This window comes from Tubulanus polymorphus, chromosome 4, assembly GCF_964204645.1.
Source record: "Tubulanus polymorphus chromosome 4, tnTubPoly1.2, whole genome shotgun sequence".
Taxonomy (NCBI): Eukaryota; Metazoa; Nemertea; class Palaeonemertea; order Tubulaniformes; family Tubulanidae; genus Tubulanus; species Tubulanus polymorphus.
In genome coordinates, this window is record NC_134028.1 from 25,135,853 (window position 1) to 25,152,063 (window position 16,211).

The 16,211-nt window shown below is 40.2% G+C and overlaps 2 protein-coding genes across 2 annotated transcripts; one reads left to right on the plus strand and one right to left on the minus strand.

Annotated features, from left to right (window-relative positions):
- Nucleotides 1-3,251: 3,251 nt before the first annotated feature.
- LOC141903081 (uncharacterized) lies at nt 3,252-10,936 on the minus strand. Its single transcript, XM_074790979.1, has 5 exons — nt 10,887-10,936; nt 10,553-10,673; nt 7,037-7,159; nt 5,820-5,957; nt 3,252-4,920 (listed from the first exon to the last, which is right to left on the minus strand). The coding sequence occupies exons 2-5, from the start codon at nt 10,629-10,631 to the stop codon at nt 4,685-4,687; spliced, it is 576 nt and encodes a 191-aa protein (XP_074647080.1). The 5' UTR covers nt 10,632-10,673; nt 10,887-10,936; the 3' UTR covers nt 3,252-4,684.
- A 2,935-nt stretch (nt 10,937-13,871) lies between these two features.
- Nucleotides 13,872-15,324, plus strand: LOC141903993 (uncharacterized). The gene has a single exon (XM_074792422.1). The coding sequence runs from the start codon at nt 13,923-13,925 to the stop codon at nt 15,207-15,209; it is 1,287 nt and encodes a 428-aa protein (XP_074648523.1). The 5' UTR covers nt 13,872-13,922; the 3' UTR covers nt 15,210-15,324.
- Nucleotides 15,325-16,211: the final 887 nt, after the last annotated feature.

Genomic DNA, 16,211 nt, shown 5'->3' on the forward strand with positions numbered 1-16,211 from the left:
GTCCATTCAACCAAAATGACATTAAACTGGTCATGTACGTTATGTAAGCCCTCTGCATAAATGGTCTTGAATGTAAGATTGGCCCTTTTGTTTTTGCTGTCGACCGGTGGTGACAATCAGCATCAATTAAACTGGCCCCGGGGATTAATCCTGGCGTAAATGAAAATGGTTTTAACGACTGCGAGACCCGCATCCCAATGGAGCGAGTAACCGGGAGTTGCTGCTCTTAAAATTGTGAATAATTCAACGAAAACAGATAAATCAAACGCTGAAATTGTAATGAGCCTAGAATAAAATGCATGGCGGTGGCACGAAGCCTATATTAGTTTATTGCGTAGTTTGAGCATTTAAATGCAAAACAACTTACATTATCGCGGCACCGCCCCTCATCCATTCTCAGGCCTACTTGCATCGAGTCAATTAAAAAAGGTTTATTTAAATTTGCAAATAATCTTCCGCTGTTTCATTCTACCCGCGTGTGTATCAGTAAGCTTTACTTACTAGACCGAAGAAAGTGCATAATACGGTGTCAAAACCAGCATTAAAATCCTAGTGCCAACAGCAAGACTTACGTCATCCGGAAATTTGTTTCGTGACTCTGGCTCTCCAAAACACAGAAAGTACTCCGTATTTCAGAGAAACGCGTACAGAAACGAAACAAGCCAGGGAAAAAACGATGCTGTTAGAGTCTTCTGTGTGTACTGTGCTTTGGGGGCAGAATTCACCTTCTAGATCCAGCAAAGAATACATGCATTTTGAGGATGATTGTGCTGGATCAATAGAACGTATATTCCGATTAATTGAATATAAATACAATATTTGGTCACGATAGCCGGTGGTGAATAGCCGCCCCATGACCGGTGTCACAGAATTAGATCCTCCCCGATGTCAGATGCCCCCACCAACGATAGAGTGGTTGCATCTGAGGCAGGCTGGTCGAGAGTGGGACTGCTGACCCTAACCTTTAGTTCTGAGATCTATTGTAAGGGGCATGACATTCTATGACAACGGTCCCAACTCCCTGGTTCGGCCATTTTAAATAATCGGCTATCTTGAAACGAGAGACAAACATATCATTCGGATTCGTAATTAATGATAATGATAAAATAGAAACTTCAGAGATCTAGGATCTAGATCACTTATCTTAAAGGTTTTACTCTATTACACCCTGCGATGAAAATTGCAATTCTCTAATGCAGCGTGCTGTCAACCCCTATATATAGGACTCTCTGAAAATTGATATCCATAAAAGTTGTTGGTCTGTGTACATTTGAAACAAAACCACCAACGTGAAATGTTTAATTTCTATGTACATCCCCGCTACCAATCCACAAGTTTCCGTAATAGTGACGTATATTTCAATCGACGCCATCGACAGGTTTTTTGTGTTTTTTCCCTCGGGTATTTTTGAAGTTATGATAGCATCAGATACGCGCGGTCAGTCTGAGGAATGATTTGAAAGAACGCTGAACAGGCTGATCGCTGATCGCTGATTGCTGATTGCTGATCGCAGTTTGATCCATGATTTGTGTCGTGGAAAATTTACACCACGTGGTCCACCCGTAGCAACTGCTCCAAGTATTATAGATTTCAACATTTGTCGTAAACAAAAGCAACTCATTTCATATATTTGTCTATTAATTAGAACACTTTAATGTCATTTCAGAAAACAAAAAAAAAAACGTTAACAATTTCGTTTGTAATGGTTATTCGGTTACTTTCTTTTTCTTCAATCGTTTACAACAACATTGATAAAGTTAAGAAAATATAAATGTCAAGATATATGTAGAAAGATTATCAAATATCTATATGTATATATTGTTGAGACAAGTAACAAACTTGGAAAAAAAACCAAAAAAAACAAGACAAAAATGGAAAAATTGTGCTAACAGAAAATATGAATAATAAAAAACAATATTCACACCTGGCGAAATATAAACTATATACAAGCATATAGATTAATTGCTTTATTGATAATGGATTGATTGGGGCCAAACTCCAAGTAAGAATCTCATTCAACAGTTTTCGGTGGGAATTTGAGTCTGTGTCAGAACATTTGTAATCTATCGAACCATGCTTGACCAACGACTGTGAAACAACATGGCTTGGGTTTGAAAATCTGTCACCAAAAGACTTTACTTCGAACATGAGAATTGACGCGCTATGTTTGTCTTTTCTTTCTTAGTAAACTAAAGCTAAGCATACATCGACAAAGCGACTGGAGACAACTAGTTGCTAGTGAGCGAAGTTACAACCATGTGTTGTTGATTATGGAGCGCTCACATCGACGGATATGACAGCAACTGAGTACAACTAGTTGCTCAAAAGTAGAACATGAGCAACTGGGTGGAATTGGAGATAGATGGACGCTAACCAGTCGTAAGCTCGCTCACATCGACAAATTCGAGCAACTGATTGTATCCAGCCAGTTGCTCTCATGCGCCGAAAACTGCCTGGCAACTAGTTGTCTCCAATCGCAGTGTCGACGTGCGCTAGGCTTAAGAGGCATCGAAGTGTAGCATCGAATTATATAACATATTCAGCAAACCTCATATTACATTGTCAACTCGGACTTTCGAAACTCTGGCAAAAACAAATCAAATCAACTTTGTGCCATGCTAATGCATTTTTCTATTCTTAACTGGGACTTACGCGCGGTTACTTCGGTCCAAGTTGGTCCGAGTTAGGCGAGGTTTACCGCCATATAACATACGTCGTGTTTATGCATCGTGTCTGAAATGATTTATGCGTTTTAACGTGTACTCGATTGATTGAATAGTCTTTAACTTCGAGAACGCGTGCAAAAATATCTAAATATCAACTTTGGCCCGTACCAACCCGTTACACCGATGGAATAGTAGCACGTGCTTTGAAATCATGGACGGAAAAAAGATTATGTTTTTAACTACTAAAGACACCCGGTTTTGTGGAGATACTCTGGTGTTCTAATGAAAAAACTTCGGGCCATAATCCGAAGATAGATTCGCTATATTTCACCATACTTATGATTGAAATCATTCGTTTGACTTTGACAATAGCAAAACATATTCGAATTGTCAAAGAACTGTTCATTTCAGTTTAATTCCCTTCAAACGAAATTTATTCTCTGATATATCAGTTGATATCGCTTTGTTAGAGGTTGCTATTGTGACGTCGTGACTACTAAACTTGTAACTTATAAAACCGACAATTCATAAAATAAACAATTGCTGTTAATCTTTAGTATTGCGTGGTTTGGTTTTATTCTCGGATATACTAGTCGGGTGCTTCGAAGGGACCAGTTTCATAAAAAGGATAACATATAACTTGGAATATTAGCATTCACTGAGAACCTTAGTGTCTGTGGTATATCGCTATCGCAACCCCTGATCGCCTGATGTCACGCCCTGTACCCGTGCGGCCGACAGATGGTTTTATATTTCGAACCATGATCGAATCTTTCATACGAACCGCATCTGTTTCCAATATTACATTAAAATAACGTCAAAATGTAGACATCAATTTGCAGCCAAATGATCAATTCATTTTGACGATTACCATATTTAACGCGTGAAGTTGAAAATGTGCAGATCGAGTGTCTGATATCTGGGACTGGTGCCGCAGTTTCAAGGTCGTAGTGCTGGACACATGTCATATGCAGACGATCAGTTTTCAAAAATTAGCTGATGAAACACCGCAATAGCTCATCAACTGATGAAAATCACGATGCTGTACAATTCATTTTCAATATAGAAATATCGAGGGATAATCCTGAACACACGTGATTCCTAATCGGATAGAAATTGGACGACGTTGGTGCCATGCACACAGGCTGCAGATACAGAAGTGCAAAATCATTTCTAAAGAATTTCAGATTTCGATTTGGAAGTACTGATACGAACCGCGAAAGAACATACCCGTACCGTACATATACATATGTATGCTTTTATAGAATATTAATGCATCCATGCATTGTTAGATATAAAATTCATTATATAATACATAGACCAGCTGTTTATATCAATCATATACTTATAGCTTTGAATTCAGCGTTTAATCGAAAATCCGTGTAACCGAAGTTTTAATGCAGAGTTTCCTAAGCAAAAATTGAAGCAGGCTTTCACAACGCTATTCGAGTCATAACAACGGGACTAAAAACATTCAATTATATATACATGAGATTTTGAACTTGATGGCATCGAGACGGCGAGATTGGCGTTAGACCCAATCAGACTTCACTCCGTATATCAGCAACGCTATTTCCGATCGGCTTATGTCGATATCAATATGTACACGTTGAAGGTGAATCTATAGGAGTCATGCTTGTCGGTCGGGCGGATCCAGCCGGCCTTCACCTAAGGACCTTTCCAAATAATTTCTTTTGAGGCAAAGGACATTCATTCTGACTGGAAAAATACCCTTTCCAAAATTGCGTCTTTCTTCTACGGACATTAATAATAATTTTATAATAATTTTATTTACATTCGAGATAGTGCCCTTTTTGACTAAGTCTGACGAGGGCACTCACGTACAGGATGTATCATAAACCCTCTATATCCGTCCATCGATGCCATCAAATTCCAATTCCAGTCGAAGAAGGATCTATGGATCATCATCTGGCAAAAAGAGTCCACGATTTAAGGCACCACACGCAGATTACGATATCCGGTGTCTGAAGTTCACAGCACCGCCCCCTAACGAGTCGCTACAGAATTATCTTCGATTTCTCGATTCGCATTGTACGCGCCAATCCGGCCCAACTCATGAACGATATAATTAGAAACGCGGCTCCCACCCAGCCCATAGCTACGGACCAGCCGACCTCAGCTATCCGAGCCGAACAGGCCGCGGGAGGGTCGTCGTTTAGGTTATAGCATCGTTTCGTGATGTAATCGGCGATTTTAGCGTGCGTTATCGTCAATCCGAATATCATAAAACAAGCTAGAAAAATAGAACAAGAAAATTAGTTTATTTGCGTGGCTTATACTTGCGAGTGAAAATACGAAAGGTGGAGTTCGTGTAAGACGGGAGCTTTGTATGAGTCTGATTCGCACTTTACAGTCTAAAGTTAACTCGTTGGAAATGAACTATAAATTTCAACTCAGAATCAACTCTCAACTCACAACCTGTGGAACTGCATCCAGCTTTACAAAGCTGGGTAAGCATTTGTTGCCATTGACAACTTTCTTGTTTTCGATAACTTCAATCGCGATTGATATGAATCCTGATTAGTTTATGAAACCGGGTCCTGAGGGAGCTATAAGTTATCTGAATGGTCCCCATTGTCGTCGGGTACTGGGGTATAGTTCACAGCTATTCGCGACGACCAGCGTGTCAATAAGCTCCACGCTGAAATATTACACGATGAAACAATAGCGAAACCAATATCAGCAGAAATTTTCCATGGATCAGGATTCTCTGAATTTCTTTAATTGAGCTTATTAATTTGATTGATAATATAACCACCCGCCTGCGGAGTGAATCGATCCTGATGCATCCTCGCTTGCCAGGGCTTGATTGCCACACAAGGCTTGTATGGCAATCAGGCCCTGGGTTGCGGCCAGGGCTTGGCAAGCCCAAGATTTCTTGGGCGGACAGGTTGCCGCTTAGCTGCGTATCCCCCAGTTGATACAGCTATTACCGAAGAGCCCGCATACCTATTATAGACCATGACAATGATGCCATCAGGTTCGAATGCCCTTTTTTACAACAATGACTTCATCCAAAATTCTTCTGGATAGATTATGGAAGTTGCTACGAAAAGGACATTGCCGGGTAGACCACGCTACACCGTTTCGAATAGGGTTCGAATCCTCTTGCCAAAGCAAAACGCTACTAACCTGCTAACATGTACATAACAGCAGTGACAGTACAGACAGCCACTTGTTTACAAACGATTGATAAAATGCCAGTCATTTTAGCGGTAATCACTGATATTATACAAACAATCACACAAGATGCCGCCGAATTTTGCATTCCTATAAAACATAAAATGAAAATAACAAAGTTAACAAAGGTAATGGTTTGGGACGCGTTGAGGCAGTAGGGATTACCCCTAATTCCTAAGCCATGTGTGGATGGAGTCAATGAAATTATCTGAATTAGTAATGATGAATATATTATTTGTATATAATGACTTTTTATCCATACAGTGTTTCCATGAGAACGACACCGTCATCATTAATATACTAATGGCGGCGTGCGTGACATGTTTATGTTTATGGCTGACGGACTGTTAGTTATTTCGGCGGTGAGGGAGAGGGGAAGAGGGGTCCAGAGTAGAAGAGCGGGAGGTGGACCTGCGGGGAGTTTAGGGGAAGCTGAGAGGAGATGGAGAGGCAGAGCAATAGGAAATACATATCCTAATGTACAGCCATCAAATATAAAAGCTATCGATTGGACCAGTGAAAGGAAACCTCAGCGCAAACAAATAAACTCAGATCAAATCGCCGTAGAAAGAGTCGTAAAGGAAATCTACTTATTGAATGGAGTACACCTATGTATAATAAATCTAATGGTACGATATTTGATGCAACAGTAAACCTTGTCTTACTCGGACATGGCTAACTCTTTTGACTAACGAACAGTTGAAAAAAAAACAAAATCAACGTATTCTCCTAATCTTAAAACCCTTTCAGTGCTGACTAATTAATACCCTATAGCGCTGGAGAAAATTTGAAAATTCTAAAAAATTCCACCCTAGTGTGTTGAACAATGGGAATACCACTATAGCGCGTCTACACCGCAGTGCGGTGTATCGTTAGTTACTAGTATTTCACTATGTTTGACACTTTCTGCCATTTTTCAATAGAGATAATTACAAATTACTAATTACATCAATACACCGCAGTGCAGTGTACTAGCAAAATCCATCACAGATTTATACACCGCACTGCGGTGTAGACGCACTGAAAGGGTTAACTCGGACAAAATTTGCCGGTGCCAGTTGCTCTGAGTTAGGCAAGGTCTTCTGTATTTTTGCTATATCCCGCATTCGTCTGATTTCGAAAGCGCTAATGACGATACTATGTATCGCCATTATATAATATATACTCACGTATTAACCATCGGCCTTTGTCGTTGAATCGCAGATCGATTTGGCCGAGGTAATCGTGGATGTAAGTGAAACATTGGTTCATTTTGTTCCACGAATTATTACGGATTCCATCTCTGAGCTCCGCTGGAAATAGACGAACGAGCTAACGTATAACCTGTAGCATTTCGATTACGATAAAAAAAAACCACACAAAAATACAGTAATGAAATTAACGAGACAATTTTCAAATTAGAGAATGAAATCGAAGAATGGAAAAAATGATATCTCATTTGAGATATAATCTTATATAAATAATGTATTGAATTGTGTTTGTTATTCAGTAAGATCCTAATCAACCAATAAAATTAGCATTTTTATATCCACCAATCTAACTTGATTTAACATTATCGTGTTTTCGTAAGCCATATACACAGTATAATGAATAATCGATGCTATGTTAATCAAGATGATATAGTTACGATGGATTGGTGCTAACGAACGGGCTATGCTTACAATGAAGGCTGCGGGCATTGAACCCCATGTGACATGTGGCACACAATTATAGTTGCAATAGCTGTCAACCTATTTTCGTTTTAGCTATTTATGGAATTGGACTCTGTAACCCTTTTATTCCGTATTTATCGGTTATTGATTCTCGACGTTATTGACGACACTTTAACGACTCGTTATTGTTTATACAGTCGAACCCAGTAAATACGAATCAGTTTACTTCATAACGAAACGATGATTTCCTGATTTCCCGGTTGAGGTAACTGCATCAATCCCCGACACAAAAAAATCCGTGTAGTATGATGATTTTGGTGCCCACAGGATTTGTAATAGTCAGGTTCCTCTGTAATACCCGGGGCGGATCCAATGGAGATCTCCTCCCCCTTCCCCCAATCCGTGTTCAAAAATTTTCTGATAGTGCATTTTTCATTGAAATAATTTGAAAAAAATGTATCTGGGAAAACACTGCGCTTGACCCCCCTCTGATCAAATCTTCTGGATCCACCTCCGAATACCGTAGTATGCGACACTAACAGACCTGGATCCAAATCAGTTCCACAAGTTTTCGTTGAGCTTAGTTTCATTCCAATAGTTCATTTCCAAATTCAAATGCAAGGAGATTCAATGCTTCAAGCCTTGTTTCAATTCGTAGCCGAGAACTATGGAGATGCAAGCAGACAGCGGCGGACGGATGGTCGTCGTGACATAAACTAATCAATCAAAACCGTTACAAAATGTTTTAGATACTTATATACTACTGTCTGAGATAAGATTCGGAAGAATTTATACGGATAGGTGCATAACCTACGTACGTATATGGATTTCCCCATACCGCGATTAAGAGAGAGATAATAAGACAACCCATTCATAATGAATTTCTTACGTGCTGAATTCACGCTAATCATCTCCCGTATAGAGAATCCAATCCAGATTACGTATTTACACGAACCTTATACGAGTCGGTGATGAGAGGATAGAACAACCCGTTACAACTCGAAATACAGGAATAGTAGAACGATAACCACACTTAGACGTGTTGAACGGATAATAAGATAAACCCACTATCTACAGATTAGAATAATTTAAAAACAAGAATTTATTTATTCAATCTAAAATATATATAAGACACCTGACGATGATCTCTAGGGTGAGAACGAAAGGTCGTGTCTTATATATATTTTCTTTTAAATCTTTTAAACTGTAGATAGTGGGTTTTTATCTTATTACAGGGATAGTTTTTTTACTCGTTGTATCCGTTTCTACCCAGCGCGTACATGCACATAGAATTCCTGGGATAGTAGACCTAAAACGTACTAAATTTCGAGCCTAATGATTGATTTGATACACTTCCACGCTAGGCCTGCGGCGTATTTCGTTACGTAGGTAGGATCGAGTCGTTAAACAAGAGGGAGGGCGATGTGCCGAGCACTTTTGAGCAGAATGCTTCTCTTCAATCTGTTAATTATCCACATTTGAGAGCAGAGCGCTAATAGAGTTCGTACACGTCAGAATAAATGAAGCCAAGTCTGCTTGAACGAGCGCAATTATTTCTACTCGTTGACGCTGTTTAAATTGTCGATCCTTCTTACGTCAAAAACTCATTTGTATTTCGAACGCACGATTGAAGGAGTCACGGTAAAATGACAAGGTTCATTTGCATTTCTCAGTCTGAAAATACTTTGATACGGCAAGAAATCTATTTCGAATGATCGCAGACGACACTCAATCGATGAGCGGCGCCGATACGAAAATATCGGTTCAATAAATCGAACCCGTCGTCGTCGTCCATTGTGGCGCGCTATAACCGCATACATCGCTCGAATTAGAGTAGAACATTTTCGGAAAAATCCATTAGTAGAAAAAATATGTCACACTGTTTAGACTTGTGTTAAGACGTTCAGTTTCAAATCGTCGGTTGAGGAAGACTCTGGCAACAGTCAGTTGATGAATATAGCGATTGCATTATTGTGCACGAAACAAAATTAAAGGACGAGCCTGCAGTGTATGCGGAGGTAGGCGGGGTCTAGAAGTGGAACTTAAACCCCTCATTGTAACAGGACTTAGAATCCAGCGCTATGTTTTTTGTTTTTACCGAGGCCCCAGATAATTCCAAATCAAAAAAAAATTTTGTGGAATATCTAATAGTTTTTTCACTAATTTGTGCTTAAAGCGATACTGTTGCAGTTTTTCGTAGCGAACTTTCTCTTATAGTTTCTCTTACGGATGTAGATGGTTCATAATAACAGCGCTTGTGGACAGACGACTCGAGTCAAAAAACAGCACGCGATTTAGATGTATACATTGTTGGGTGTAACTAGAAGGGCGTGTCGCAGGCAAAAACCATTAACCGCGAGCTTTTCATATGATTGCAAACAACATTTACACAGATATATTGACTGAACTCAGATAAATGATTATCAGAGCGATATCGGTAATTCTATACCTGAACCTGCCTGACAAGTACAGCCGTGTTTGACGCGATTCGTGTTGGGCGGTACGCGGGGGTTTCCCACCACCATTTGGCAAAAACGTTTCTATATGGGTTGGTTCCCAAAATTGGTCTATTAAATCTTAAGACTGCATGGTCTTAATAAGTTGTATGACTAGCTATAGAATTATGTAAAACAGTCTTGGGCTTGTCTTTTCTAAGCCATCACTGGAGCCCCTGGATCATGAACGTGAATTTTAGTTTACTCGGCCTTACTCGGTACAGGTGATCTTTACTAGAAACATATTTGGTAAAACCTTCGATTTCTCGATTTTCAACTCGGTGAAACATTTACAGTCCAAACGCTACCGAGTGCGACGGAGTTCACGGTAAGCGTACAACATATCTCTTAATTGTGTATATCCCCATTCAAATGAATTAAGGCTCCCCTATAATAAGGTATCCACGCAATCCAGAGAGATTCTAATGAGAACTCAGATTTGTACAAGTGGGAAGACACCGAAAAGAAGACAGTGATATGTAGGGTGTGTTAGGGCTGGCAACTGTTGCACCAGTTAGGCTCTGGATGACATACTAACCAGGTAATGTATCACAAATCTTCCAGATTCCACCCGATATCGGAAACATCGTGTACGCGTTACTAACTTTATGGCTCATATTACCGATTCTATAAACGGTGACATTGGTCACCGTAAAAACCTGAAATTCCGGATAATAGTTCGTGTAACAAGTCATCGTCGATGTGTTCTGATAAATCAGTTTTAGTTTCTGTATATCCCAGTTCAACGTCTCCCACGAAGTCGTCGATATGGCCACGATTACGCAAATCGTAGCCATCAACGAAAAGAAAATAGCATTCGCCAAAACTAGAACGATAGGTACACCCATATCTCTCATTCAGCGGCTTTTTACCTGTTCTTCCCAGCATACGAAAAGTCGCGTTCGAATTTCTTACTTCTTCGAAATTCTGAACTTTTAAAATCCACTATGAAATCTCGAAATCGGCAGACGTGGCAATGAAATGCAACAGGCGGATTTTTATCCAGCTGGGATTGTTTTCATCGTCACGGCTGCAAGTAGTTAAAATGGTCGCTCATTTTGCGCGAAAAGGCTCATATTAGGACCTTCATCATATATTATTTATTTTCCAATCAACGCAATGACCCGTATCCGAATGTACGTATAAATGAATGAACCATTTTTATATTCCCCTGAACCGTTCGCGTTTAAATATGTATATATTTTGCATGCGCCTCCGTTCGGAGTCAACACTAACTGTTCGCATTGATGATTTTCAATAATTCACAATTTCTGCCATACTTCATAAATTCCAATTTACGATCGTTCGTTGAAACCGCGTAGTATTGCTCTTATCAAACGGTGTAGAATGTATGATATTTTTGAATACCCGTCTCGTCTGCGGTTTATTTAATGCGCGGCTGTTGCGTGGTACACGCAGTTTGAATAGAGCATTTGAATAAACAATGGAATGCGGAAAAACAGTCGATAATTTTCATATTTCAGCAGTGCGCATTCCCACACTGACGCATCGGCACAAATATTGCTCCAGCCCTGATGATAAATTCGTTTGCGGAAAAAAGGTCTAATATTTCACTAGAATGATCAGAATATTATGCCGGCCTTGCACTCTCTGTCGTCGATTAGGAGAACGTTATCTACCATTTTACGATGATTTAATAGCACTCCGTCTCCCACTCTGTATCGGCGCGTAGGCTCTTTACCGCTCTACGGAAAATCTACTCGATCATGCAGAAGTCCTACGTCGCCAGCCTTTCACCAAGTGCTATTTCCCTGTCTGCCTCCCGTTCTGTCGTGTGCGCAGCAGAACCTTCCTTATAGTTCCCCTGTCGTCAAAATATTCGTCGCTGCGAACTAGACACGGCGCGTAATCTGAGTTTTTTCTCGACGCGGTCGAGGTGTTCTTTTCATTCGTAGACCAGCAGGAGTCGGACTTCTAGCGGGACAAATCCAATCAATTCTCCATTAAACCCTCCACGTGTGTGCAGTTACATATCCGTTTGCAACCATAATGTTTACAAGCGACAGAGAAAATATACGAGTTCATATGAATTACATCGGACATAACGAGCAGCGTATAAGCATTCGTTACCATGGAATTCAGGGACGAGTTGCTAGCACCCCGTATCGGGATTCAGATTCTACTCCACAAAGACCGTACATAATACATAACTATCGCTTTTCCAGCGAGAAAGCTCTTAATATTCATTCATTTATCCTGTCTAAAACTGATCAGTGAAGGTGAAACTGAAATGACAGCGCTTTGCTATAAATAAATGATTCGCTGTCTCTGAAATTCATGTACCCAGTCAGACGACGTTTCCAGTCAAAGTAATTCAGTTAAAATCGATATGCATGTGCGGTGATATTAATTAATAATGCCCGGGGTGTCGTCTGAATCTATACGTCGTGACCTTTACGCTCACAGCTGTCGGTTTGAATGAAGTAGCAATCATTAAAAAATCTTTTAGTGCATCGATATTTCCAGGATATCTTTTACACAGAAAATGTCATATCTTTTATAACAGACCCGCTGGTTGAACTTAAAGAGTCATTATCAGCATTTGGTGACCTTGTATGTGATATTTGGTGACCAAAATGTGATATTATCGTGCCGAATTCGGTTCCTTCAGAGTGTCGCTTTGATACATGGACTCCTTGTGTCCTTAAGTCCAGACATTTATGATAGATATCAACCGCGCAGCCCTTTGAATAACGATAGCTAAATATCTGCTGTAAACTCGATGCTATCACGGCATATTACCACCAGAATATCAATATTAAATTCCCTTACGTAATGGACAATGACTGTGGTGATCATCACTTCTAATAGATAATGATACTTATCCGTCCTTAATTTTACAAATATTTCCATGTTTTTTTTGGTAGTATACCATGATTACATTCCGGTAGCAACGGCCGCGGCAATTAATTTCCGGCTGAGCTAACTTATTCAATATTTATTTTGATAATCACTGATCGAAAACAGAGAAACTGAAATGGGGTACCGAGATCTCCTGGTATCTGCGATCAGAACCCTTCACGAAATACTGAAAAAATGTGACTAGATATTCCATTCACCCTTTAAACATAGCGAAACCGATAAACATCTGAATCCACAAACAAATATGAAAGTGCCATTGCAAAACAAGAACATAAAACACTGAAACTGTAGACATTACTCAATTAATGGTAAAAAGCTTTCCTTAAACGATGTTTTGAGGTATGTGCGTTTAAAAGTATCGACGGATTCCCGAATACAGTTTAACATTTCATCTCAGCGGGGCGTTATACTTCATTTAGAAAGTAGGCCAGCCTCTTCAGTGGTCTTCCAACTGCGTTCACTATTTGAGGAAATTTACGTGTCATTTTGTATAATTAAGTTGGTTGGATTGCTGTCCTCCGAAAAGTGGATGTATATCGTACGGCTCGGGCATGCGACGGGCCCTCCGTGCTAAGGAATCAAGGAGAACTTGTCACCCGGGCTCCTTGAGAGTAAATAACAAATACCTCGATACAAATAAGCGCTGTTAAAAACTAATTATTGTATGAAAAATTGGATTGTCATGGAGTATAGCGCCTGTTTTGTGAGTACCGGACAGATCCGGCGCGGGCCGCAGCCCCGCCGCCGTCATCGGCCCTGCGGGTACTAATTTTAAATGGGAGCTGTAGCCTATGTCCACTTAATACTTCTCAAATTTCCTTATAACGTTATAAAATATTTGTAATAATGTCTAATTTGTTTCGTTCGTAAAGTTTGTAGCTCTAGTGTGGAATTTGGTGTAATATAGCAATTTTGAATTGGACTTTGAATTCGTTATACATAGGGGCAGCACAAGACGGCTGTCGGAATCAGCGGTTAGTTTGTTGTTGCTTAAAAGTTGAATTTGGTCTAGAAATCAGAGTAAAATGATGAGTAAATCTCGAAGATTGGGAAATCGGATGGGTGGACGTTCTCCAGAGGTTCGACCGGTTGGTGCCTGGGTACAACCTGAACTGAAACAAGACGATCAACAATATTTCGAAGCGGTGACCTCGGCGCAGGCCGAGGACGAACGTTTACAAAACATCCATCGTAACAAACAGGAACACCTGCGACGATTTCAGGCCGAAGTGAAAAAACGCGTGAAGGTCATCGAAAATGCTCATAAAAAGCAACTAATCGAAAAGTCGTACCGAGCTATGAAGGCCGAACGAAATATACTTCGGCAAACCATGCAAGCATCGGAGAAAGTGATGGCGCGAAAAGATCGGTGCTGTCTGTGTAAAGACGATTCGATGAAAATCACAACCGAAGAGAACGCGGCGGCGCCTCCGTTACCGGACGCCGTCCATAAACAGAAACGACAAGTTCGTCACGTTTCGACGCGGGCGCGAAAAACTTTGCTTACGAAGAAAATCATTCGCGGCGGCGACGAAAACGAGCGTAAATCAACCGATTTACCGGGCGGACCGTGGTGGACCTCGCCGACTAGAGATCATCCGGCTCAACGGTCGGGCGAGATGTCGCGCGTCGAACGACTCGAGAATCGCGAGACTTTACCGGAAACGTACGAAAATCAACTACGCGTTCAGAACGAAGTGAAGAAAGTACATTTTAACGACGATAAACCGAAGAAAAAGAAACCGATTAAAGAAAAATCCGCGTCGCAGAAAGATGAGGTCGTCGTGAACGTACCGGAGTTGTATCCGGGCGTGGTCGGCGAACGAATGAAACAACAGAAGTCGTCCGAGCGCGCGATGTATCGTCGTCTGTTCATGGACATCGAACGCGAGCAAGTGAAAGAAATGAAAAAACGACGGAACCACCGCGAACGCGTCGTCGCGTTGAAAAAGTCGAAAGAAGACGAACGAAAACGTGCGGAAATCCGTGCGAATCGCGCGATCGAGCCGCGCGATCCGGTTACCGGGGAAACGGCGCACGAGATGCTACGAACCGAGGCGGAAGACGCGTCCGAACACGTCGCGGACGCGGGCGTTAAACAGATCGATAATCGGCGATACATCGACGCGCTGAAACATCGTGTACGCGAGCAGATCGAGAGTAAAGGTTTAGAGATACCGCTGTTGTGTACGTGTAATGGTTATTCTATATGGGATACCGATCCTGATCACTGCGCGAATAACTGTTACTTCTACAGAAATCATAAAGGATATACGAAGGCGCTGCAGACGTTGTTATCAACGCAAGTTTAAGCGAATTATGCCGCAACGCGTCGTGACGAGTTGAAACCACTCTCAAACCTGGTGAACGGATGATAAGATAAAAACCCAATATCTACAGATTAAATAATTTATAAACAAGAATTTATTCATTCAATCTAAAATATATAGAATACACGACGTTTCGATCTCACCCTGGAGATCATCGTCAGGTGACGTCACCTGACCCTGTCTCTAGGGTGAGATCGAAACATCGTGTATTCTATAGGCCTATATTGAATAAATAAATTCTTGTTTTTAAATTTCTTTTAATCTGTAGATAGTGGGTTCTATTCTTATTATCAGAAACAAAGATTTACAGTGAACTCTTAATGTGACCTAACCAAGCTGAAATTTTATCCTGTTTTAAGTTTCTCCATATTTCGCAGCATCCTAGCTGGTGTTAATGAAAAATTTAAAAAAAAAATCCCATTACATGTAAAACTATTTATCTGGGTCCAGTTCCACAGTTCTGAGTTAAAATTTGACTCTGAGTTAACTCATTGAAAATGAACTAACTTTAACTCAGAGTTAACTCTAACTCACAACTGTGGAACCGGGTCCCGACTATCATAGCGTAATTGATTTAAGTAATATACATGATGAAATTATTTTTAGTGGAAAAGTATGATATTTTAATCTGATATAGTGAGGGTTAAGACAGTAAAACCAAAGTATTCCGATGGTACACTTAACCCATAGTAATCTATAGGAATATGAAGTAATATCTAGTAATAATAAGTAAACAATAGTAATATATCGTAATATTAAGTAATTTAGTATCTAGTAGTATAGAGTTAAATGTCTAGTAATATAGAGTTTCATGTCTAGTAGTATGAAGAATAGTTATAAGTAATATGTAGTAAAATGAATGAAATTATCTTTTTAATAAAGACTTTAAAGCTACTTTTTGATAGAAATGATCCATATTTATTTTGTTCAATTTTTGATTTTGTCCAAGTCTGCCTACAGGGTCAAGGTTGTTGTGATGGTTTG

What these genes read in the sequence shown, in the direction of transcription:
- LOC141903081 (XM_074790979.1), bottom strand. Translation starts at nt 10,631, where the DNA reads ATGAGCCATAAAGTTAGTAACGCGTACACGATGTTTCCGATATCGGGT. An exon ending in GATTTGTGATACATTACCTG is followed by an intron (nt 7,160 to 10,552) that starts GTTAGTATGTCA and finishes GTCTATTTCCAG; the next exon opens with CGGAGCTCAGAGATGGAATC. An exon ending in CAAAGGCCGATGGTTAATAC is followed by an intron (nt 5,958 to 7,036) that starts GTGAGTATATAT and finishes TATGTTTTATAG; the next exon opens with GAATGCAAAATTCGGCGGCA.
- LOC141903993 (XM_074792422.1), top strand. Translation starts at nt 13,923, where the DNA reads ATGATGAGTAAATCTCGAAGATTGGGAAATCGGATGGGTGGACGTTCT.